At 53.0% G+C, this 23254-nt stretch overlaps 1 protein-coding gene across 2 annotated transcripts in view; it reads right to left on the minus strand.

The window, feature by feature from the left end:
• Positions 1-19760, minus strand: part of CALN1 (calneuron 1) — a 153261-nt gene extending 133501 nt beyond the window's left edge. The window contains exons 1-2 of one of the 2 annotated variants that reach the window (XM_072937192.1): positions 17395-17665; positions 76-261 (exon numbers count right to left, since the gene is read on the minus strand). In XM_072937192.1, the coding sequence (XP_072793293.1) occupies positions 76-188 (113 nt within the window). In that variant the 5' untranslated portion in view covers positions 189-261; positions 17395-17665. 2 annotated transcript variants of the gene reach the window in all.
• Between the last annotated feature and the right edge of the window lie 3494 nt (positions 19761-23254).

Below are 23254 nucleotides of genomic sequence, written 5' to 3' on the forward strand. Positions count from 1 at the left end.
GGAGCATCCCTCCCTCCATCCCTCCATCCCTCCATCCCTCCCTCCATCCCTCCCGGAGAGGAGAACAGCACTTGCCAGGAGGGGAACTCTGGTTGCCTGCTGCGCTGCGGCGGCTCCTCCTTGTCGCCGGGAGCTCCATCGCGGTCAGGCTGGGGCTGCCCCTCCGGCGGCTCCTGGATCAGCCCCATCGGGCCGGCGGCTCGGGGGGCTCCGGGCGCTGGGCCAGCTCATCATGGGGCCGGGCGAGCCCGGAGCGCGACTCTGCGGGCGAGGAGCGACACAAACTTCAGCGCACGCACGGCTGGGATTTTGGCATTTATTTATTTACAGCCCCGCGGCAGCGCCGGCCACATCTGGAACAGATGTTGGGTTGCCGGTAAAAGCGGGGCTTGGCCATGGGAAGGGAGGTGGGGAAGAGCTCCGGGACACGGGGCAGCAGCTCGTGTGGTGGCAAGGCAGGGCTGGCACCGGGCAGGGCTGGCACCGGGCAGAGGGAAGGGACAGGGCAGAGGGAAGGGACAGGGCTGGGGCTGGGGGAGTCAGACCCGCCGGCGGTTTTGGAAGCGCTGGAAAGGTTCCTCCACACATCCACAGGGGCTTCCATCACCCCCTGGCCAGAGCCAGCGGGACCAGCCCCGCTCGGGGTCCCTGCAGCGGCCCCAGCTCTGTGCCAGGAGGTGGCACCGGGCAGGGCTGAGCCCAGCCGCGCTCCCGGGATGTGCCGGGACAACAGGAGCACCTTTCATTGCCAGCTGCCACCCCCAGGGTGTCCCCTCAGCCGGTGTCACCTCTCCAGTCGTCACACACAAACCCTCCAAGCCCACGGCCACAGCTCCCCTTCCCCTTCCACGGCCCGGCGTGGCCATGCCAGGGCTCCTCGTGGGCACAGCTCTCCTTCCTCTCTGCTGCCAGGACCTGGCTGGCCCCGTCCCCATTCCTCTGGGGACACCACCCGTGAGGCAGGGAGCGTTTGAAGGATGCTCACAGGCACCTGGTGGGCTTTAGGGACTGTCCTGTGCAGGGCCCGGAGCTGGAGCTTCACGCTCCTTGCGGATCCTCCCCCACTCAGGATATTTCATCAATCTCCAGCCAGGCTCTCACTGCTCTGACAGACACTTTTATTTATTTATCGCTGGCCCCCGGCTGCCCCACACATGCCCCTCGTTATCCTTCCTGACACCGGCTCGGGGCCAGCCGCGGTCCTGCCGGGCCCCTCCCTGCTGTCCCCTCCCTGCTGTCCCCTCCCTGCTGTCCCCTCCCTGCTGTCCCCTGCCCATCTGTCACTCGCCAGCTGGCCTCTCTCTCCCGTTTCGTGGAAGGTGAATTGAAAGCAATAATTTCTTTGCCTGCAATTACACAACACCTCAAGCACCTGAGCTCTGACCCAGCCCTCCAAGCTGTTGTGTTACTATTATTATTATTATTATTATTATTATTATTATTATTATTATTATTATTATTATTATTATTAAATATATTATATATTATATATTATATATTTTATAATATATATAATATATATAATATATAATATATTTTATATATTGTATATTAAATAATAATAATTATTATATTATTATTATATTATTATTATAATATAATTATATTATATATTATATATTATATATTATATATTATATATTATATATTATATATTATATATTATATAATCATAATAATCATAATCATAGTAATCATAATAATCATAATAATCATAATCATAATAATAATAATGCTATCCCAGCCCTCTGAGAGCATCTTCTTGACACAGTCCTTATGTATGTTTTGGGCTACCTCTTTTATCTCTGTGATTTGCAACATCTCCTCTGATGTCTTAGCTCCACTCTTTACTAATACAAACTTGGAGATGACTTTCAGGGCAAATTTTCTTCCTGAGAAGGAATTTTCTTCTTGCTCCTCTTCCTAAATGTGAGCCTCGCACTTCACCCCACCAGCCGACCACTTAAGGCCAGTAGGAAATGGACTTTCCTTTTCCTAGATAATGAATGATCTTGCAGATGGGATAATGAAATGAGTAATGTCATTAGCAGCCCATTAATCAGTGGTGAGCAGTGAATAACAGCGAGTGCACAGCTCTGAACTGCTCCTGAAGGACAGGGGAATGGGAACTGGGCAGAAATGGGGAAACCACCCAAAATCCTGTCCCCTGCTTCCCACATTTCTTTTTCACTGCCGAGTGGCTAACAATCAATTCTTTGCCTGGGGGATCCAGCCTTGTGACAGCCTGTCCAGGCCTGTCCTCAGGAGACACCTGCACATCCTAAATCCTGCTGAATTCCACACGTAGCAGGAAGGCACTTCCTTCAGTTCTGCCCCTGCCTCCTGCGGGATGGGAAAACAGAGGGAGGAATCCAGGAGGGCCCTTCCCTGCAGCGTCACTAACTGTGACAGCAAGGCCACGGCCACAGCAGGACCTGTCCCCATGCTCAGGATCTGTCCCCGTCCACAGGACCTGTCCTCGTGCTCAGGACCTGTCCCCACACTCAGAACCTGTCCCCACACTCAGGACCTGTCCCCATGCTCAGGACCTGTCCCCATCCTCAGGACCTGTCCCCACACTCAGGACCTGTCCCCACACTCAGGACCTGTCCCCATGCACAGGACCTGTCCCCACACTCAGGACCTGTCCCCGTGCTCAGGACCTGTCCCCACACTCAGGACCTGTCCCCATGCTCAGGACCTGTCCCGGTCCCTGGCTGTGCCTGGGCAGGGCCCTGCTGCTGTCCTGCCAGCGGGTGGGAAACAGGAGATGCTGGAGCAGATCAGAAATGAAATCTGAGCAGTCTCCCTGGCAGGGGGAGCAGCTCCTCCTGGAGAGTGGCTGCTCAGTGCCTCTGGTTTCTGTCTGGCTGTGATTTCCACCCACAGAGAATGTGGCACCTCTGAGGTCTCCCATCCCCAGCCAGGCCCGGCTCTCCCAAGGCTCTGCTCAGCTGCTCCGTGCAGCTGCTGACAGCTCCCGACAGCTCCCCTCCATCTCCCAATGCCGGGGGCACTCAGCTTGGAAAAGATCTCCTGGATGAAGTCCCAGCTGTGCCCCATCCCCACCTTGTCCCCAGCCCAGAGCTCTGAGTGCCACCTCCAGCCCTTCCTTGGGGACTCCAGACCTCCCTGGGCAGCTCCTCCAGTGCCTGAGCACCTTTCCATGGGGAAATTCCTGCTGATGTCCACCCTGGCCCAGCCTGAGGCCGTTCCCTCTCCTCCTGTCCCTGTTCCCTGGAGCAGAGCCTGATCCCCCTGACTGTCCCCTCCTGTCAGGAGCTGTGCAGAGCCACAAGGTCCCCCTGAGCCTCCTTCTCTCCAGGCTGAGCCCCTTTCCAGCTGCCTCAGCTGCTTCTGGGGCTCAGCCCCTTCCCAGCTCCATTCCCTGCCCTGGACACACCCCAGCCCCTCAGGGTCTTCCTTGGAGCAGCCCAGAACAGGACACAGGACTGCAGGTGCCTCATCCTCCAGGTGTGGCCTCAGTATTTATGCCAAGTGCCCTGGCAGGGATTTTAGGAAGAGCTCCACCGTGGTTAAACACCACCCTGAACTGCTGAGGACCTTTCCCCAGGAGTGCTCATTCTGGGAGAGAGAAAGATGGGGGAACAACAACCCTAAAAATAAAAATTATCAAAGAGAAGATGGAATGAGACCTTTTTTAACCCCCTCCCTAAGACACCTCCTGTGCCCTCACTCCAGCCTATCTCACAGCTCCGAGGGAAAAGAAAGGTCCTCACATCACTTCTTCCATCAGGCTGACACCTCTTCATCTCAGGGAATTTAACATCTGTTACATAACTCAGGGAACATGTGGTTATTTTCCAGGCTTATTAATAGCCCAAACCCCACAGCTTAAGTGGAAATGAGCAGCTGCTCCAGACTTCACCTCTGGAGAAGGGCTGGGAGCAGGTAGGGGCAGGGCTGGCTGGGGCTCAGGGCTCCCTCAGCCACAGCTCGGACTGATGCTGCATTCCCACATTCCCCAGAGCCTCTCGCCTTTCTCATCTCATCTGTCTTTGCAGGAAAGGCAGAGGATGCTGGAGAGGGTCACAGATATGAGAGAGGGTTAAGGAAGTGCAGAGAGGAGGGGAGGGAGCCAGTGGATTATTGTACCCTTCATCCCAAAACACTTCCATTAGCAGGTCACTCAGTCATTTCAAGATGTCCAACAGGGCTTGCAGGCACTTCCATGGTAGGATTTAATTCTGAATGCCTGAGCTGCCCTCACAGGCTGAGGGAAGGCCCTTGGCACTTGGACAGCATGTGGGAAGGCTGCCTGTGGCTCTGCTCCTGTGGGGATGGAGGGCAGGTCCATGAGCACTCCTTTCCACCCCAGAATGGTGCCTTGGATGCTCCCTGGTGTTTCCAGGTGGGACTTGGGCTGGGCCATAGGTAAAGGTGAGGCTGTAGCTGGGACACACAGGCGTGTACAGAATATTCTTGAGACACACAGGCACAGCTCACATCAAGCAAAGGAGAGGCAAAGCCCCCCAGCCACCTCCAGCCCATCCAGGGATACATTAATGGATCACACAAATGATCTCCTCACTCTCTGATGGTCTTAGCAGAACCCAGAGTTCATCTTGATTCAGTCCCAAATCCCTCTGTGGCTTTAATCCAGCATGGAAAACCCAAACCTGACAAACGATGGGGGCTGGGGAGAACCTCCTCATTTCCTGGCAGGAAGATCTGCCCAGAAGGGGCAAGGCCAGCAGGGAGAGGAGGTGGCCCTGGGCAGCTCTGGGTGCAGCCACTCGAGGGGCAGAGGACACCTGTGCCCCAGGGCCGGGCAGGGACTGGGCACAGCAGGAGCAGGGCTGGAGCTTCAGCGCTCAGAGCTCAGGAGCTGCTCCAGCTCCAGCCCAGGAACATCCCATGGGCAGAGCAGAGCTCCCACATCTCATCCCACAGGGAAAAGCAGGCAGGAAATTGGGAGTTCTCCACGTTCAGTGATTCACACAGGGCAAACCCCCCCAAAGACACGCTGGGAGGTGACTGCACTGCAGGGAAAAGCCTTGGCTCAAGGCCTTCCTTCAAAAGGAGCAGGGAGCTGCCTCCAGGCACCACATCCCAGCTCCTGCCTCCCTGCTGCACCAAAGCTCAGCCTTGGGACTGAAAAATGCAATTTCAGTGAGGTCAGGAACCACGGAGCACAGCCTGTGCCTGGGAGACCTCGGAAGGGGAGCAGGGACAGAGCCTGGAGCTGGGCTGGGTTGGGGTTTATCCAGTCTCCAGACCTGCTGCCTTGGGTGTTCCCAGCCCAGGGCTGGGCTCAGCTCTGCACTCTCCCCACTGCACAGCTTCCCATGCAAACTAAAATGATCTGCTAAAAAAACCCCTAAGTGAACAATTCCTCTAAATCTGAAATCACCAAATTCAAACTGCTTCTGCTGCTCCCAAACTTCTTCCTGACCTAAACCAGAAGGGACCATTTTGGCAGAGGAAAAGAGGTGTCAACTTCAGCAGAATTTGACCCAAACTTTCTTTTTTCCCTCCTTTTTTTCCATCTTTTTCAATCCCACCCAGCTGTAAGTTCACACATTTTTACTTTTACAGGCATATTTTCCCTGTTCACCAAGCCATGCTTATCTGACCTCTTGGATCTGTAACAGTCATTTCTTATTCCTTCTCCTGTACCTGGGCTGATCCTCTTAGATTTGCTGGAAGGATTTGGACAAAAATACTATTTTTGACATCCTGGGATTCTTTCACAGAATCTTCCATTCCAGCTGCTATTTTTTGCCTTTATATCCTGTTCCCAAAATCTGCAGGGTGGCAGTTCTGGGGTCAATTTGACCTAAACAATTCAGTTTATTAGCACAAAACCAGAGCCACAGGATATTAGGGAAGGAGTGTGCTGACTACCTAAAAGCTCTTGGAAATTTAGAAATCATCCAATTATGTCTGTTACCCAACAAGAGCTTTACACAGTGCTCATGGTCTTTAGAAAAAGCAACTGGCAACGTCAGAAAAATTATAAATTGACAATTCCCAGTGATTGACCTCCTGTTCCTATTGTGCATTTGCCATGGAATGAAAGAAAAACAGGAAGGAGCCTTGCCAAGGTACGGGGAAGAAAAAAAACAACAACAAAAATGAATGAGATTTTGTTGGCAGAATTTGCAAATTATTCCTGCTCCCTTTCACCCGACTTCCGTCACATAATTGCCGTGTGCTGCAGCAAATTCCCTGGAAATGCTTCTGCTGGGAAGATGGAAGTTTGTGCAGAGCGAGAGGCTCCTGTCCTCAAAGGCCCAGGCAGGAATGAAGCAGGAGCAGAAGGACCACAGAGGAACAGGGTGAACAGGGTTTAGGTCCAAACCTGGCAGGCTGGGCTAGAAGCCAGGCTGCAGCAGGGGTCTGTGAGCATGGCCAGGCTGGAGAGCAGGGAAATCCGTGGGGAATGGCAGAGGGATGCTCAGGGATGGCAGAGGGATGTTCTGGAATGGCAGAGAGCTGCTCAGGAATGGCAGAGATCTGTTCTGGAATGGCAGAGAAATGTTCTGGAATGGCAGAGATCTGCTCTGGAATGGCAGAGAGCTGTTCTGGAATGGCAGAGATCTGCTCTGGAATGGCAGAGAGCTGCTCTGGAATGGCAGAGAGCTGCTCTGGAATGGCAGAGAGCTGCTCTGGAATGGCAGAGAGATGCTCTGGAATGGCAGAGAGATGCTCTGGAATGGCAGAGCTGCTCTGGAATGGCAGAGAGCTGCTCTGGAATGGCAGAGAAATGTTCTGGAATGGCAGAGATCTGCTCTGGAATGGCAGAGAGATGCTCTGGAATGGCACAGAGCTGCTCTGGAATGGCAGAGAGATGCTCTGGAATGGCAGAGCTGCTCTGGAATGGCAGAGAGATGTTCTGGAATGGCAGAGAAATGTTCTGGAATGGCAGAGAGCTGCTCTGGAATGGCAGAGAGCTGTTCTGGAATGGCAGAGATCTGTTCTGGAATGGCAGAGAGCTGCTCTGGAATGGCAGAGCTGCTCTGGAATGGCACAGAGTTGTTCTGGAATAGCAGAGTTGCCCTGGGGAATGGCAGAGCTTCCCTGGAATGGCAGAGAGCTGCTCTGGAATGGCAGAGAGCTGCTCTGGAATGGCAGAGCTGCTCTGGAATGGCAGAGAGCTGTTCTGGAATGGCAGAGCTGCTCTGGAATGACAGAGATCTGTTCTGGAATGGCAGAGAGATGTTCTGGAATGGCAGAGAGCTGCTCTGGAATGGCAGAGCTGCCCTGGGGAATGGCAGAGAGCTGCTCTGGAATGACAGAGAGCTGCTCTGGAATGGCAGAGAGCTGCTCTGGAATGGCAGAGAGCTGCTCTGGAATGGCAGAGAGTTGTTCTGGAATAGCAGAGTTGCCCTGGGGAATGGCAGAGCTTCCCTGGAATGGCAGAGAGCTGCTCTGGAATGGCAGAGAGAAGCTCTGGAATGGCAGAGCTGTTCTGGAATGGCAGAGAGCTGTTCTGGAATAGCAGAGTTGCCCTGGGGAATGGCAGAGCTTCCCTGGAATGGCAGAGCTGCTCTGGAATGGCAGAGAGCTGTTCTGGAATGGCAGAGCTGTTCTGGAATGGCAGAGCTTCCCTGGAATGCCACAGAGCTGCTCTGGAATGGCAGAGCTGCCCTGACTCAGAGCTGCAGTCCCTGGGCCAGCAGAAGTGCAAGCCAGGCTTTGGGCTCTCAGAGATGCCCAGGCTGCAGCTGGGCTTCAGCAGCAGTGTGAGGGCATGGATGTGCTCAGCCAGACAAGGAGGCCTGCTCCATCCCACCTCCACATCCTGCTCCTGGCTGCAGCACCAGCTGCTGGAAATTCCAGCAGGGAAGCCAAGCTCATCCCCAAGCCACGCTACTGCTCCTCATGGTGGCACTGACCCAGAGGGAGATTCCAGCCGGGAATGTCGGCTCAGGAGGGCACAGGAGGATCTGCTCCATGGTGGGAATGACCAAAGCAGTGCCCAAGGGTGGTCCCAGAGCAGGGAGAGCTCTCCCCAAGGGTCCTGAAGGCTCTGAACTCCATGAGCAGAGCTGAGCGCTGGTGACGCTCTGGAAAAGGGAGAAACTCCATCCGAGCTCTGCCCAAAAATCTCGGTCAGGAGCAGATGAAAACAAAGCTGCAGTGGAGGTGCAGCCTGGAGCCAGAGTGGGAACAAAGGTACCTGCAGGAGCCTGGGCTGAAATGGGCTCCATGGGCAGGGTGTGGGTGGGACCTGGGTGACAATGCTCAGGGTGTCACAGAATCACAGAATATCCTGAGTTGGGTGGGACCCCCAGGGAACATCCAGCCCAGCTCCTGGCTCTGCACAGACACCCCAACAATCCCAGCCTGGAGCTCCTGGAGCTGGGGCTGTGCCCATTCCCTGGGCAGCGTGGGCAGTGCCCGGCACTCTGTGAGGGAAGAACCTTTCCCTGATCTCCAGCCTGACCCGCCCTGGCCCAGCTCCAGCTGTTGCTGTCCCACAGAGCAGAGATCAGTGTCTGCCCCTCCTCTGCCCCTCATGAGGACGATGGAACCGTGATGTGTCTCCCCTCAGTCTCCTCCAGCTGAACATTCCAAGTGCCCTCAGCTGCTCCTCTTCTCCTCAACACTGCTCACTTTCTTTGTGGCCTCCTTTGGATGCTTCCTAATGGATTCATGGCTTTCCGTAATGGATTCATGGCTTTCCTTAACGGATTCATGGCTTTCCTTAACGGATTCATGGCTTTCCTACATTGTGGTGCCCCAAACTCCACACAGCACTCGAGATGAGGCTGGCCCAGCCCAGAGCAGAGCAGGACAATCCCTCCTGGGTGGCCCCACGACAGGGTCACTGCCCCCAGGGCTCTGACAGCACCAAGGCTTGATCCCAGCCTTTGAAACAAGGATGCAGATGATGAATATCTAAAACACTGTCACCTGTCCTGGCACCTCAGAGTGCTCCTCTGAAAGTGGCCCTGTGCTACAGAAGCACATGGATGGAATCTCTGAGGTTGGACACAACTCCAAGCCCATCAGGTCTGAGCTGTGCCCAAAGCCCACCTTGTCCCCAGCCCCGAGCACGAGTGCCAGGTGATTTCAGTGAGCCAGGGCTGGCACAGCACAAAGCTCCTGGTGCTCCTGAGGGAATCAGGAACTCCTTTTCCTGGCTGAGGAAAGCAAGCGTAAGGATTTGTAAGAAAAAGGGACACAGTCTCTGCACCTCAGTGAGTGCCCTGTGGCATTGACTGAAGTCGCTGCACTTGAATTTACGTTTTTTTCTAAATCAGGACTTGGCTGGCAGCTCTTGAGATCTCTAAAATAACTTTTTCTATGCTGCTGTTGTTCTCCAGCAGCACTTTGAGCTATTGCTTATCAGAAGGGGCCTCATTTTCCCAAATTAAATAAATACTCCATAAAGCATGGGACCTATAAATTAGTCCAATGTGCTTTCAAACATTCTGGGGTTTTGGTAAACAAAATCTATTTTGTATTGAAACTCTGAAGCTTTACCTCATGCAATATCACTGTGCAAAAGGTTTAACTTGATTGTACATCTTATTAACTGTGCTCTTGTGTGTCCTCCCCCTTTCTCTCCTGTTCAACTTACTTACTTTGAAATAAAAGCCAATCATGGCTCATACAGCACTGCAATTTTCATCAGAATTCTTCTGTAAGTTGCTAGCAAGACATATTTAAGGCTGACCCTGACAACCATTCTCATTTTCCTTCAAACATTTCAATTATTACTTAATTTAGGCCTGCTTGAATAGTCCTGTCACCTCTCATTTGACCACTGTCACAGCAATGCAGGAGTGACTTCAAAATGAAAGGGATTTGAAATTGCCATCAATGGACGAGTGGTGATGGTTAATTATGACTTCACTCAATATTGGTGGGGCCAAAACTCAAATCTGGGCCCCTCTGGCCTTGCCAGAGCTGGGGGACAATAAAGAACTGTTGGATGGAAAAACATCAAATCTGGAAGCAGAAAACAAACTCTGTTTGGCTCTGAGATGGCAAGGAACAATCCAAGGTATCAGAATTGCTCCTATAACTGCAAATAGAAATACACCATGTATATATATATATATATATGTATACATACATACATACATACATATGTGTGTGTATGTATGTATATATATGTATGTGTGTGTATGTGTGTATATATATATATATATATATACCTGACTATGTATATGTATATGTATGCCTGAATTTATATATGTATTGTGGTAAATACATAAATTTTATATTAACTATAAAAAGGTATAAATGTAGAAAAACACACTATACTGATTGTTATATAATTTTAAAAAATTATATAACCTTAAAAATTGAGAAGCTGCTCGAATAGAAATAAAAAAGGAGAAGTTAAAAGATTAAAATAACTGCTTTAAACTCTCTATTGCAAGCCTGGCATAATCACAGACTGCTAAACCAGCCAGAGGTAAAAGGAAAAAAGGTTGTGCAGCGACCCAGCAGAGCAGGGGAGTTAAAGGCACTGCTCAAAGTGTATCCACAGAGGAAAGGGATCCCCGGGTGTGACAAACTGCTCGGAGCAGTGGGGTCGGCCAAAAAGGAGTCTGAAAAATCACTTGCAAAAGGTGAAACCACAGCCTGGTCAGAAGCAGGAGGAGAAGGAATTCTGGCAGGGGGGTGTGGAGGGTGGGTGAGCACCCAGCACAGCTCAGGAGAGGCTGAAAGGGCCAGGGGATTGTTTGCATTCCTTTTCATTCAGGAGGAGATGGGAAAAGGAGGCAGAAACAAAGAGGAACAGTCAGTTTTCATAATGGAAACAACGTCCCACTGCAGCCCCAGAGAGCCCTGTAAAATAGACCCACTCAGTGACTGGGAAATTACCTGGGGACTGGAGGTGTGTGTGAGTGCAATGACAACTCTCCTTAGTGGCACAGAGTCAAGCAGGATGAGCAAACCCCGAACTGCTGCAACAGCTGCACAAAAATCTTACAAAATCCAGAGTCTGAGGTCTAAAGAGCTGAATTTCAGTGCCAGATGCTGCTCAGGAGAAAAGGTCCCGTGGTCTCCCCTGGACTTGGCCTTGCTGGCCAGGAAGTCACTGGGGGGATGTGGAGGCTGCTTTGGAAAGAGCCCCAGGAAAATCCAATGGAGAGATTTCTGTCAGAGAAAGAGAGCAAATGGAACTGTGCTGCTGTCTGGCTCTGCTGTGCACCTGCAGGATGAACAAATCCCCACTCGGAGCACTCGGGAAGGGAGATAACAGAATGAGGAAGAATGAGAGGAGGGAAAGGAGCTTGGACAGAGGCAGAGAGTGAATTCTGCACAGAAACAGACTGAGAAGTCAGGGCCCTTCAGTCTGGCAAAGAGATGCTTGAAAGGGATGTAGGAAACACTTATTTAAACCAGAGTTTTATCACATCCTCAACATCACGGAGCAAAGGCAATAGAGAACAAACACTTCGTGTTTCTCACAGCACCAGACATAATAGATACACAAGGAAATTACCAAGAAATTATTTAAAAAAAAAAAAAAGGCAGAGGAAGTGTTTTTGTAAATTGTGCCCAATTATGTTGTTGAATTTTTCCTGGAAGACATCAAGTGCTCAAAAGAGGAATAAAATAATGCATTGAGAGTGACAGACAGCCTTCAGCTCAGGAAGTTTTCAGCAGGGGTTGAGTGAGAGGAGCTGGGAAGCTGGAGGAGGAATGGGCTGCACTTGCCTTTCTTCAGGAGATGAGGTGAGAGGGGAATTTGTCCCCACTAGTGAGAGAGTCCCAAGGATGCAGCTCCAATACCAATGCCCTGAGTCACTGTGGCTTTTTTTCCTACTGCCAGAAAAGCAAATACTTTCTACTGGAGCTGCTGGACACTGAGAGCTGCAAGACATGTTCCAGCAATTTTATGTGGATCACAGTTTGGACATAAAATGTTTAACTAGTGGTCAAGAAGAAGCCCAGTGAGTCATCACTGATGATACTGTGCTTCGCACAGAACAGGTTCTCTTCATTATTCACACTCTTAAACTCAGCTAATCTGTTCTTTCAAACCCTTTAGGGTGACTCTCAGGCATGGCATCACCAAAACCAAATGGCTTGAAGGGACTTTGATGAGCTTGCCTGGCGTAGTGGCCTGAGGGGTGACAGGGAGGGAGGAGGGAGGGCACCTGGCAGGTTTTCCAGGTCCCAGAGGGAGTTCTGGGCTCTGATGTGGGACCAGAGCCTGCTGTGCTGTACAAACACCGTGCAAAGGATGCTCTCCATCCCACACAGAGCTCAGCACCAGGGGCTGCCAGCCCTGGACTCCCCTCACAGCTGCCTCTCTCACCCTGCCATTCATTTTTACAAACCAACCTTATTTCGGTGTTTTCTCTCCAGAGGCACACGAGATCACACGAAGGGGGTGCCCACAGGGGACACGGCCAAGGCCATGGGGAACCTTGTGTTTCCTTACAACCCCACTGCAAAGCTTCTCTGGAATCATGGATGTACACAGACACAGCATCTCCTCTCATCCAGGCTGCACCTCCAGACAAGCACCACGGCACTGCCAAGGCTTCTCATGGATCCCTGGCTGGTTTGGGTTGGAGAAACCTCTCTCATTCCCCTCCTGCCCAGGCAGGGACACCTGCACTGCCCCCAGCAGTGGCTCCGACTCTTGTCACCTGATCCTGTGTCGGAATCTGAGGTATTGATGATTCCCAGATTGTAGAAAGTCTCTGTCTTTCAGCCCCGCTGCCAAAGCAGAAGCCATAATTGGTCTGTGCTGGTTTCAAGGTTGTTTATTCTGTTTATCTCTAACATGTTCTGCTGCCCTGCCGCAGCTCTGTCCTGCAGGGCAGCGTGTGGGGCTCTGCCCTCAGTGGGATGGTACAAACATTAAATACCAGAAACTACCTGTGCTGGATTTACAATAACGTGCCAATATCTGTCACCTACGTTGGACAGTGTGTCCCCAGCCTGAACCAACAGAAAAATGCCAACACCACAGTGAAACATGGAGGGCATGAAGAAGGAGAAAAAGGACAAGGCACACCCAATTTCCTCCATCTTGTCCCCTTTGAACCCCTTATCTAGAAACCTAAAATTTTACTTTTGCACCCGTGCCACACTTAATTATTACTTATATCAAACACTCAGAGCTGGTAATTCATCCTGTAAGATTGAAAACTCTTTTCCATGGACAGAGATCACAGCCAGTGTCTCTGGGGGCTCTGTCCAGGGGGGTTCCTGACCCCTGCCAGGGTCCCAGACCTGCCAGGGCGGCCAGAGGGAAGCTCTGGATTCCCACAACCCTGGAGCAGTTTGGGGGGTTCTGCTCGAATCCAGAGCACACAACCAACATAGGGTCAGTCTCCCAAAGGGACCAGCAGGGCTGTCCAGGGTTTTCTGGAGCCTTTGGCTGCTCCCAGTCTCTCTGCAGTGGTTTACTCAAGCATTAAATGAGACCCCAGGTAGAGCCCCCTTGCCTTTAGTGCCAGAACAGGAATAAACCCTTAGCACCTCATCACCCACCCTTCCACACGGTCCAGCTCAGCTGGAAAGAGCAGGGACAGCATTTTCCACAGATCCATCTCCTTCCTGCATCCCAGAAAAAGCCCCTTTTACAGCTTCTGTTCCAGGAGGGAACAGGACATTTACCAAATATCCCAAATATCCCACTATTGCTTCAATCAGGTCATGGAACAAAACTGCAACTTCAATCCATAAAACAACCTCCTGGAGAAAAGAATCCACCCACTCTTCCAGCTTGTTTTTATGGATGATCCAAACTGCTGGATCTCCTTTCCACTGTGAATTTATCAGGAGCTTGGAACAGCTGTAGACACCATGGGGTGGGAGCAGTGGGACTCCTGCTGTGCCAGGGTGCAGCTGAATGGGTCCTGCCCCTTCAGGCTTTTCTCTGATTTGGTTGGGGTTTTTTTGTTTTTTGGGGTTTTTTTTTGGGTTTTTTTGTTTGTTTTTATTATTAATCCCACTGGTGTTATTTGCACTACAACAGCTCTGGGATCTGCACCTTTTGTTCCAGAAAATGGGATTTTGCATGTGAACTCATTGAGAGGAACTTACCAAAGCAACCCAGCTCTGCATGGACTGAGTTGCCAAGGGACAGTGCCACCCAACATAAGCTGCTTGGCATTGTCACAGCTCCATGTGACAGCAGTTAACACGTGTGACAGTCACACAGCATAACACCCTCCTGTCCATCACCAGGACAGAGGAATTTTGCCCTTCCCAGGAGCCACCATTGACAGTGGATCTCTGCCTGTGGGAATCCAGGGCATCCCTCTGTCTGCCCTGGCTGCCCTGGGACCCTGGCAGGGGTCAGGAACCCCCCTGGACAGAGCCCCCAGAGACACTGGCTGTGATCTCTGGCCATGGAAAAGAGTTTTCAATCTTACAGGATGAATTACAAGCTTTGAGGGTTTGATATAAGTAATAATTAAGTGTGGCACGGGTGCAAAAGTAAAATTTTAGGATTCTAGATTAGGGGTTCAAAGGGGACAAGATGGAGGAAATTGGGTGTGCCTTGTCCTTTTTCTCCTCCTTCATGCCCTCCATGTTTCACTGTGGTGTTGGCATTTTTCTGTTGGTTCAGGCTGGGGACACACTGTTCAACGTAGGTGACAGATATTGGCACGTTATTGTAAATCCAGCACAGGTAGTTTGTGGTATTTAATGTTTGTACCATCCCACTGAGGGCAGAGCCCCACACGCTGCCCTGCAGGACAGAGCTGCGGCAGGGCAGCAGAACATGTTAGAGATAAACAGAATAAACAACCTTGAAACAGCACAGACCAATTATGGCTTCTGCTTTGGCAGCGGGGCAGAAAGACAGAGACTTTCTACAATCTCGGGATCATCAATACCACAGATTCCGACATCTGCCCATGCTGCCACTTTGCCATAGGGCCAGGGAGGGATCCTGGGGCAGCTCTTGGGGCTGTGTCCAGCCCTGGATCCTCAGGGACAGCAGCTCCTGGAGCGGGGCCAGCTCCGGCTGTGAGGATGAGGAGGGCCTGGAGCATCTCTGTGCCCAGGAAAGGCTGAGGGAGCCGGGGCTGCTCAGGCTGGAGAGGAGCCCCAGCTGAGAGGGGCCCTCAGGCCGGGCTGTCCCTGTGTGCAGGGAGGGCAGAGCAGGGCCCAGGCTCTGCTCCGGGGCCCAGCAGCGGCACCAGAGCCACGGGCAGGGCCTGAGCCCAGGAGCTGCCCCTGCCCAGGAGGCACAACTTCTGCCCTGGGCAGTGCCAGCCCTGAACAGGCTGCCCAGGGAGGGGCTGGAGTCTCCCTCAGCGGGGATCCTGCAGAGCCTCTGCACACAATGCTGTGCCCTGGGCTCGGCCATGGCCCTGCCTCAGCAGGGAGGTGGCACCAGCACCTCTGGGCTCCCTCCCAGCCCGGCCCAGCCCGGCATTCCAGGATTCTGTGACACTGTCCCCAGGCCTGGAGCCAGCTGAGGTGTCAGGGGGGTTGCAGATCATTACAAGCCACAAACATCCTCGAGGCAGCCAGGCCGGGTGACTCCTCCACAACAGCAGCAGCTCCATGGCAGCTCCTTGTTCTGAAGAACCAGCAGCTTTCTGTGCTTCACCCCTGGGGGACCTTCACTCTTCCCAGGTCAATCCCTTCCCAGCTCTCTAGGCTGCTTTGCCACCGTGGATTTATGAGGCAGCAGAAATAAAAGCACACTCTGCATAGGTTCCTGTTTCATCTGCAGCTCTGGGGGTGCCAGCCCCTTCCTCCCTTTGCTCCTGCAGTGGAGCCTCCAGGAGAAACCTTTCCAAAATCAGCAGGGGCCTCCTGCCAACTCCCAGTGAAGCATCAGCAGCTCCTGAGGGTTTATTAATCCCCTTTGAAACAGTGCCTGAGGCTCCCAGAGCACTTGGGCAGGTCTCAGACTGGAGTCCAGGCTCTGGCTGGAGCCAAGAGCGACCCAGAATCAGTCAGTTCTGAGCACAAGAGGATTTAAAGGGTGAAACCTGCATCAAACTGGGCAACATCTGTACGTGAGTTTCTTGAAAATCTGCTCTCAAGGATTCCCAAGGCTCCCGACATGATTTAACTCTATTTAAGGCCAGCCTCCAGCAGACATGGATTTCTGGCAGTCTCTGGGTGACCGTGGAGCACAAAGTTTGCATTGTCTAGGCAGCCTCTCACCTCCTTCCATTCAAGTGGGGGTTTAAAATAATGCCCTGGGAGTGGCTTTTAGCTCAAAAGGCTAAAACATATCCTGAAGGATGGGAAAAGAAAGGGTAAAAACATCAAAGAAGACAAGAGCAGAGCTTGAGGTGGATGAACCTGCTCTAAAGGCCACCCGAGCCCAGCAAAGCCACCTGGATGACCACAACAGATGCCCACGATCAGGATGATCCATCCCTGCAGGTCAATGTCTGGATCCTGCCACCCCCAGCCTGACACACCATGCTGGTGTCTGTCCCACAAGCATTTCCCTCAATAACCATGCAATTTCACTCATATGCTGCGTTTTTACTACTTCAGACTGCTTTTAATTTATCAGACTAATTCCAACTGCAATACCCTGCCAGCGTTGGAGAATGGGCTTGATAAACATCCCTTGCTCTAAATAGAAGAATCTATTAGATTCTAGCAGCTTGAAGTAGTAAATTTAGGTTTTATCTCCACCAGATCCATATTGGTCTCTTCCTGCTCCAGAAATCCTGCTGGGTTCTTTTTGTTTAAAGGTGACTGGCAAAGGGAAAGCAGAAATGTGAGCTCTGCCTTCTGTGCCTGGGCTCTTTCCACTCTACAGAGTCAAGGAGGTAGGAAAGGTTATTGCCGACAATAAAAATAGAATTATTTTCCTGCCTTTTCCTCAGAAAATCAGCTCTAGTTTGGAGCAGGAAAATCTCAGCTGGTTGGAGGTGGACAGGCAGGGCAAGACAGAGCAAAAGACCCGGTGGGACCTTTAAACTCAGCCCTTTGTGCCCACCTGGGGATGGTCCCTGGTGCAACGGAAGGGTTTGGGGGCTGCTCAGAACCTGTCCCACGGAGTCCAGCCTGCCCCTGGGGAATGCTGCTGACTCTGCCACACTTGCTCAGAGCCTGCTGCTCAATCAGAATTCAAATTCACCCTTCCCACCTGCATCAGCCTCAGTGGCCACCTCCAGCATCAGCCCAGATGGGGAGGGACAAGCTTGGCACACCTCACCATTCCTGGGCGAAGCAGAGGGGGGAAATGCCAAAGAGGCCTTTTCATCCCCACAAAGAGGAGTTCAAACTCAATTATCTCCCTTTAGAAAAGAAACCCTGGTGCAGATCGCCTTTAAGGTGAGCGATGGATTCCAGGTGAGCCATCCCCTGTCCGTGCCTGCCAGTCCTCCCAACGCTGGGTTCAGGAGTGACTGAAACCCTGCACCCTGAGCTCCACTGCAGAGCACAAACTCAAAAACATCCCCTCACCTCCCTTCTTAATCTCAGCGTTCCCAGAATGAAATGGAAAAGCCAAACCTGGGCACCCAGCCCTTCCCCTCGCAGCGCGCCGCTCCTCCCGTGCTCAGGCATCCAGCGGGGCGCAGCTCTGGGCTCGGGCAGCCCAGGAGGCTCGGCAGGGAGGTGGGAGCTGCCCCAGAGGCTCCATCCTCCCGCTGGGATCAGCTCCCAGCAGCTCTCCCTGGATCCCAGGCTCGGCTCTGTCTCCAGGCTGCTCTTGGGAGTACTGGAGATACGAAGGGCTGGGCCCGGGAATGATCCGTCCGTGCCAGGACGCATTCCCTGAGAGTCAGCAAAACTTTTCAGCCCTTCAATTCATTCTATTATTTCTGCTGATGGCACTATAAATAATTACTCCCCACCCTCCGTGTGCTTGAGCTGCTTTGCTGAAAAAAGATGCACATTTTGTTCATCTTTCAACACGCTGCTTGTAGTTTTTGGTGGTTTGCAAACCCTGCTCGGTGTTCTCCAGTTCTGCAGGATGGAGGGAACAGGTTCCAGGGGCCTCACCCGAGAAGAGCTTGCCTGCAACCCTGCTCAGACCATGGGAACGGGGCTTTTTAACTTTCAGGCACTTTCAGGTTTCCTTGCCAGGTCAATTTTCTTCCCTTGGAGCTAGGAACAATGGAGCCATTATCCCACCTCTCGGTCACAGCTCCTTCCTAATGTCGCCAAAGTCACAGATGGCTAAAGCACTACCAAGGGGTGGGAGCTGCTGAAGAAAGCAGGGAAAACCAATAATCCCAAAGCCCTGGGGTGGCCAGCATCCCTCTGCCTGCACTGCCCCGCACTCCATGAGTTCAGCACGGAGCTGTGCCGTGGATTTCCCTGTGTCCTGGCACCTCTGCTTTTCCTTGCAGACTCTGTGCCCCTCTCCCCTCCAAGTCTCACTCTTTCACTGCCCAAGGCAAAATGTTTTGCTGCCCACAAACCACCTGGTCCCTGCAGGTGCTGCTGCTCAGAGCTCATTCTCTGACCCACGGCTCTGCTCTCTCTGCTCGCTTCCAAGTTCCCCGTCCCGTCTCTCCCTCCTTGATGGCAAATACCATTGGTGAGGAGAAAAAAACCCATTTTCCTGACCCAGCTGGGCAGCCCCACGGTCCTGTGGACTTTGGGCCCTGCTGAGCTCAGAGGATTCCCTCCCCAAGCCCTCCATCCTGGGAGATGAAGGCGAAGCGGAGTTTTTCCCGGTGGATTAAGAAAAGCGGTTTTTTGCTGTGCTAACGCCTCAACACACAGAACATAAACAGCTCCTCTCCTGATTTCCTGAGAGGTGGCCACCATCGAGCACTTCTCAAGGAGATTAGTGGCTGCTTTTCCAATCCTATTTCAAGCCTCGAGGAGGCTGCTATTTGTCAAAAGTGTTATTAACCTCCAATAGGCACCAGGAGAATGTTTGCTAGCACAACCTCTCTCCTGCGTGGATCGCGGAGGGAGAGAAGCTCCCGGGGACCCAGCCTCACCTGGGACCGGCTGCAAAGACTCAAACAGGCTCTCATTACAGTCAGAGCACCTTAAGGATGCACCCACCTGAAACGGGGATGAAGGAACGACAATCCATAATTTAAGGAAAAAGCCACGTTGTGTGGAAAAATAAACAGATAATCACTCTGTTAGGGAGGAGAGGGGGAGAGGAAAATCACTGGCTGAGTGGGGCAGCTCCCAGTTAAATGTTCTCTGGGCACAGAGCTCCTGCTGAAGGGCGATTTCTCAGCCCAGTGAAGGCTGGGTGGGTGACAGCGCTGGGGAGAGCAGACTCCGGCGTGCAAACGACGCTGTCGTTCCCAATAAGCCGGGATTCGCTCCGCGAGGCTCTCCAGAACTGCTCTGCAATGCGCATGGAAGGATGTGGCAAAACTCCCCTAACCTGGGAGGGACGGGGGGACGGAGAGGAGCCGAGCGGCGGCAGCGCGGCGGGGACCAACTTCTGCCCTCATTTCTGGGCCAGGCATCCCAACTTATCTCCTGCTGAACGGCAGCTCCGGGATTTAAGCAGCCAGGGATAAAAGCCACAACTCTGGGGCATGCACTCAATTGTTTAAAAGGGAAGGAAGGGAGAGGGAAGGGAGCGGCGGTGGCAGGACGGGCAGCCCCGGCCCAGGTGCGCGGTGGGAGGGCTCCTCCTGCCACCGGCCCCGCGTTGGAGTTTCTCCCGGCAGAGGCGAACCCACGGGAAAAGCAGGGGGATGCTCCCAGGCGGAGCGGGGAGAAGCCGTGCCCGCAGCCCGTCCCCCCGCGCGTACCTCCGGCCGCCGCTGCCCGGCGAGCCGCGCTGCCCGTCCATGCCGTGCCGGAGACGGAGCCCGCGGTGTCCTGGGGAAGCGCGGGCGGCTGCCGTGACTTGGGAATACAGAATATGCTACAAGCTTTAATTAAAAGAGTCTGAAGGCTCTCTCCTGCTCGCTCGTCCTTTTTTTCGCAGTACCGGATCGGATTTAAAGGGCTAGAACCCCAATTTGGCACTGCCGCTGCCCCCGGAGCGCCGCGCTGCCGCCCGGGCCTGCCAGCGCCAGCATCCTCCTGCCGCCCGTCGGGGGCATCCTGGCAGCCCGCGGGGCCGATCCGGCGGCACCGGGAGCTGCGCTGGCAGCAGCAGCGAGATGGAAATCAAGGCTCCCTCCAGCAGGCACGGTGCGTGGCGAGAGGGGATCCCACAGGCACCGGCGTGGGCGAGGGCAGCCCGAGCGCTCCTGAGGGTGCACGGAGCAAAGTTTGTGCTCTGCCAGTGCTCCAGAGAAGTGCGAGGAGGAGGATCGTGTCCCTCTGTCCCACCACCCTGTGCCAGTGCCCAAATGCCCTCCCCACGCCAGCCCTGGGTGGAGCGGGGCTGTTGGGAAGGGCTGCGTCACCCAGGGTGGTGGGGAAGGGGAAGGGGAAGGGCTGCGCCACCCCAGCCCATCTCTGCAAGACGGGGTCCTCAGCCTCCTGCCTGCATCCTGTGGGCAGGAAAGTAATTCCATTTGGATTTGGAGGCCACTTGCTGGTGCCAAGGCAGTGGGGAGACAGCCTGGCACTGGCAGCGTGCGAGTGACGCTGATCCCTCCTTCAGCTCCAGATCCAGTCGCTCTCCAGACCTCCATGAAAACACTCATCTGCAACAGGCTGGGCTCTCAGTGGCCCTTGGGCTGCTCAGCGGGGCAGGGATGGTCAAGACATGGTGCCAGCCTTCCATCCAGCTTTCCCAAAAAAAAAGGAAAGAGGGGATGAAGAGCAGGGTTTTCATGGAGCCTTCCCTGGTCCAGATTTTGAGCTCAAATGGGGGAAACCAATGGAAACAAGGAGCACATCTTTCTTCTTCTTCTTCTTTACCTCCTTTTGCCCGGTTTGAGCCCAGAATGCTGCCCTCCCTCCCCGAGGCCGGCTCGGAACATCCCGCTCTGGGTGTCGGACCGGCGCGTGCCATGCTCTCCGGGCTGACCCGGCTGTTCTGGCTTCCTCTCGCCTCATTAATTACAGCCAGGGGTGGGTGCCAGCAGGGAAAGCTGGTTCTCTTTCCATGCTGCAACCCAGCTCCGAGCTGCTGGGATAATTAGCAGGTTATTAATGAATGAGAAGATTCCCACCACGGAGGGAGGAAGGATGGGGAGGGAGGGGAAGCATCCCTGGGCCTGGTTGGGAAAATCGCACTGGAGTCAGAGACTCTGTCCCTCAATCCACGGCTTTGAGCTGCCTTCAGCACCTGGGAAGTGGCTCACAGCCCTGGGGCTGCTGGATGGATCCACAGAGCAAAATTCAAGGGTTCTGCTTGGCCAGGGGCCATGCTGGGAGCAGAACGGCTCCGTCTCCCAGGCACAGCCCGCGGACTTCCATCTGCCTCTGGGGACGGCTTTGGAGCCTCCTTCTCCATCGGCCCGGGCGATGCTGACTCGGGGCTGTGGTGTTTCTGGAGCATCACCATCTGCCAGGTTCCTGCTGGGGGCTGGAGGGTGTCACCCCGAAAACATCTCCTTGGACCCCTCATAAACTGTGGGACAGCACAGTCTTCAAAATCAATCTGATACCAAGCGTCAGGACCGATTCCCTGGGTCCAGGCACCAGCTGGAAATTCCTGGGAAAGGCATCGCCTGGTGGAAAAGTGCTTCTCTAAATACTGAGGGGCAGCAGGCAGGGGTGAGATTCCAGCAAAACCAGGGTGTCCTCAGAGGCTCCAGCCTGAGCTGCTCGTGTGTCTCTCCAAGGCATGTGGTTGTTGTTCCTTTAATTATTAATCCTTGCATTGACGTAATCAAATGTGCCCAAGCCTTTAACGAATGCCTCAATGTAAAAAATGAAGAATAAATTTCTTTCCCTCCCTGAAAACTTGTTTCAATCCCATGACCAATTTTATTGCCGTTCTGCTCTAATTTTAAATATAACGAGAAGCATTAAGGTTTTCAATTAAAAGATCCCTTCCTTCAGATATTGGAACATAGCCTGAAGTGCAGACCACGTGTGATATTTTTCATTGGGATGGTGTGGGCTAAATCTGATTCCCAGATCAAACACAGTCAGGCTCAGGCTTGCAGTTGGCCAGGCTGGAGAGTCTGAGCTGTTCCACTTTGGGAAGAGCCTCAGCCTTGTTTGTGTTTTTAGCTGACTCCTCGTGTTCCTGAAATGAACCTTGCATTTATTCCTTCTCTTTTTGTCAGCGTGGGAGTCTGTGGTGAGGGGCAAATGAGCTTCATGATGCCACCATGGACTCATGGAATTTTTGGCTTTTGACTGATGCATTTGGTTTTTCCCTTTTCTTTAGAATGAGCTGATCCATGGCCACAACAGAGGAGATGTTCCTTGTGCAGTGAGCTCAAACCCCTCATTTGCCACAGTTTCAGTGTTGACTTCATTGAACACCATTAATGTGGAGTTTGGGTCATGGAAGGTTTTTTCATGTATTCTTTTCCACAGATCCTAAATCTTACACTTGTTCTCCACCCTAAATCTCGCAGGTGGCCCCACCTGGGCCTGTCTCCTCAGGCCAGGTCTCTGGAGGGTTTGCAGCTGGGCAGATGTTCAGGCCCAGCAGCAGTCAGTGTTTGCAGGAGCAAGGTGCCAGCTGGGCTTGCTGGGGTCAGCACTGCTCCCTCAGCCTTGCAGGGCCTCATTTCACTCCTGGTAGCTTTTGGTTTCCTAATGGAAGAGGCACCACTGAATTTACTGTCCCTGAGCTTGCTCAAGGACTGATTCTCATGGAAACATCAGGTTTGTGCAGATGAGATGGGAAGACAGAGACTTCCAAAGAGCACCAAGGAAAGGCCCTTCAGCTGAGAGGAGCTGGAGCAGTCTGGATCAGCCACTGGCTCCACCTGCCATGCCCAGAGCCCCCAGACTCTGCTGGTCCTGCAGGGGAAGGGAGGCAGCTCAGCCCCCCTTCCCCAGGTGCCCTCGGAGGGGTGGGAAGGGCCCTGGGCCAGGGACATCACCCCCAGGCCAGGCAGTGGGGCAGCACAAACCCATCCCTCGGGGGCAGAGCTGGGCAGGATCCTGTCCAAACACCACATCACCTTCCTGCTCCATTCCTTTCCAGCTCAGCGAGGCTGCTTGGAAAGCCAGGAATGGCTGAGCTCACAGGAGAGCTGAATTTTCCACTCTGGAGCCAAAGAGTGTTAACTTTGTCTTTCCTGAACCCAAGAATGTTAACTTCTGCCATTCCTGAGCCCAGGAGTGTTAAATTTGCCATTCTCAAGCCCAGGAGTGTCAACTTTGTCTTTCCTGAGCCCAGGAGTGTCAACTTTGCCATTCTCAAGCCCAGGAGTGTTAACTTTGCCATTCCTGAGCTCAGGAGTGTTAACTTCTGCTGCTCCTGCAGGTTTTGATGTGTCAGGATGCATCTTGTCTCACTCAAAAATCATGTTTTTTGGAGGCTACATCACCTGACTTGCTTTGGTTTTATTTGGTTTAT

This window comes from Taeniopygia guttata, chromosome 19 (assembly GCF_048771995.1).
Source record: "Taeniopygia guttata chromosome 19, bTaeGut7.mat, whole genome shotgun sequence".
Taxonomy (NCBI): Eukaryota; Metazoa; Chordata; class Aves; order Passeriformes; family Estrildidae; genus Taeniopygia; species Taeniopygia guttata.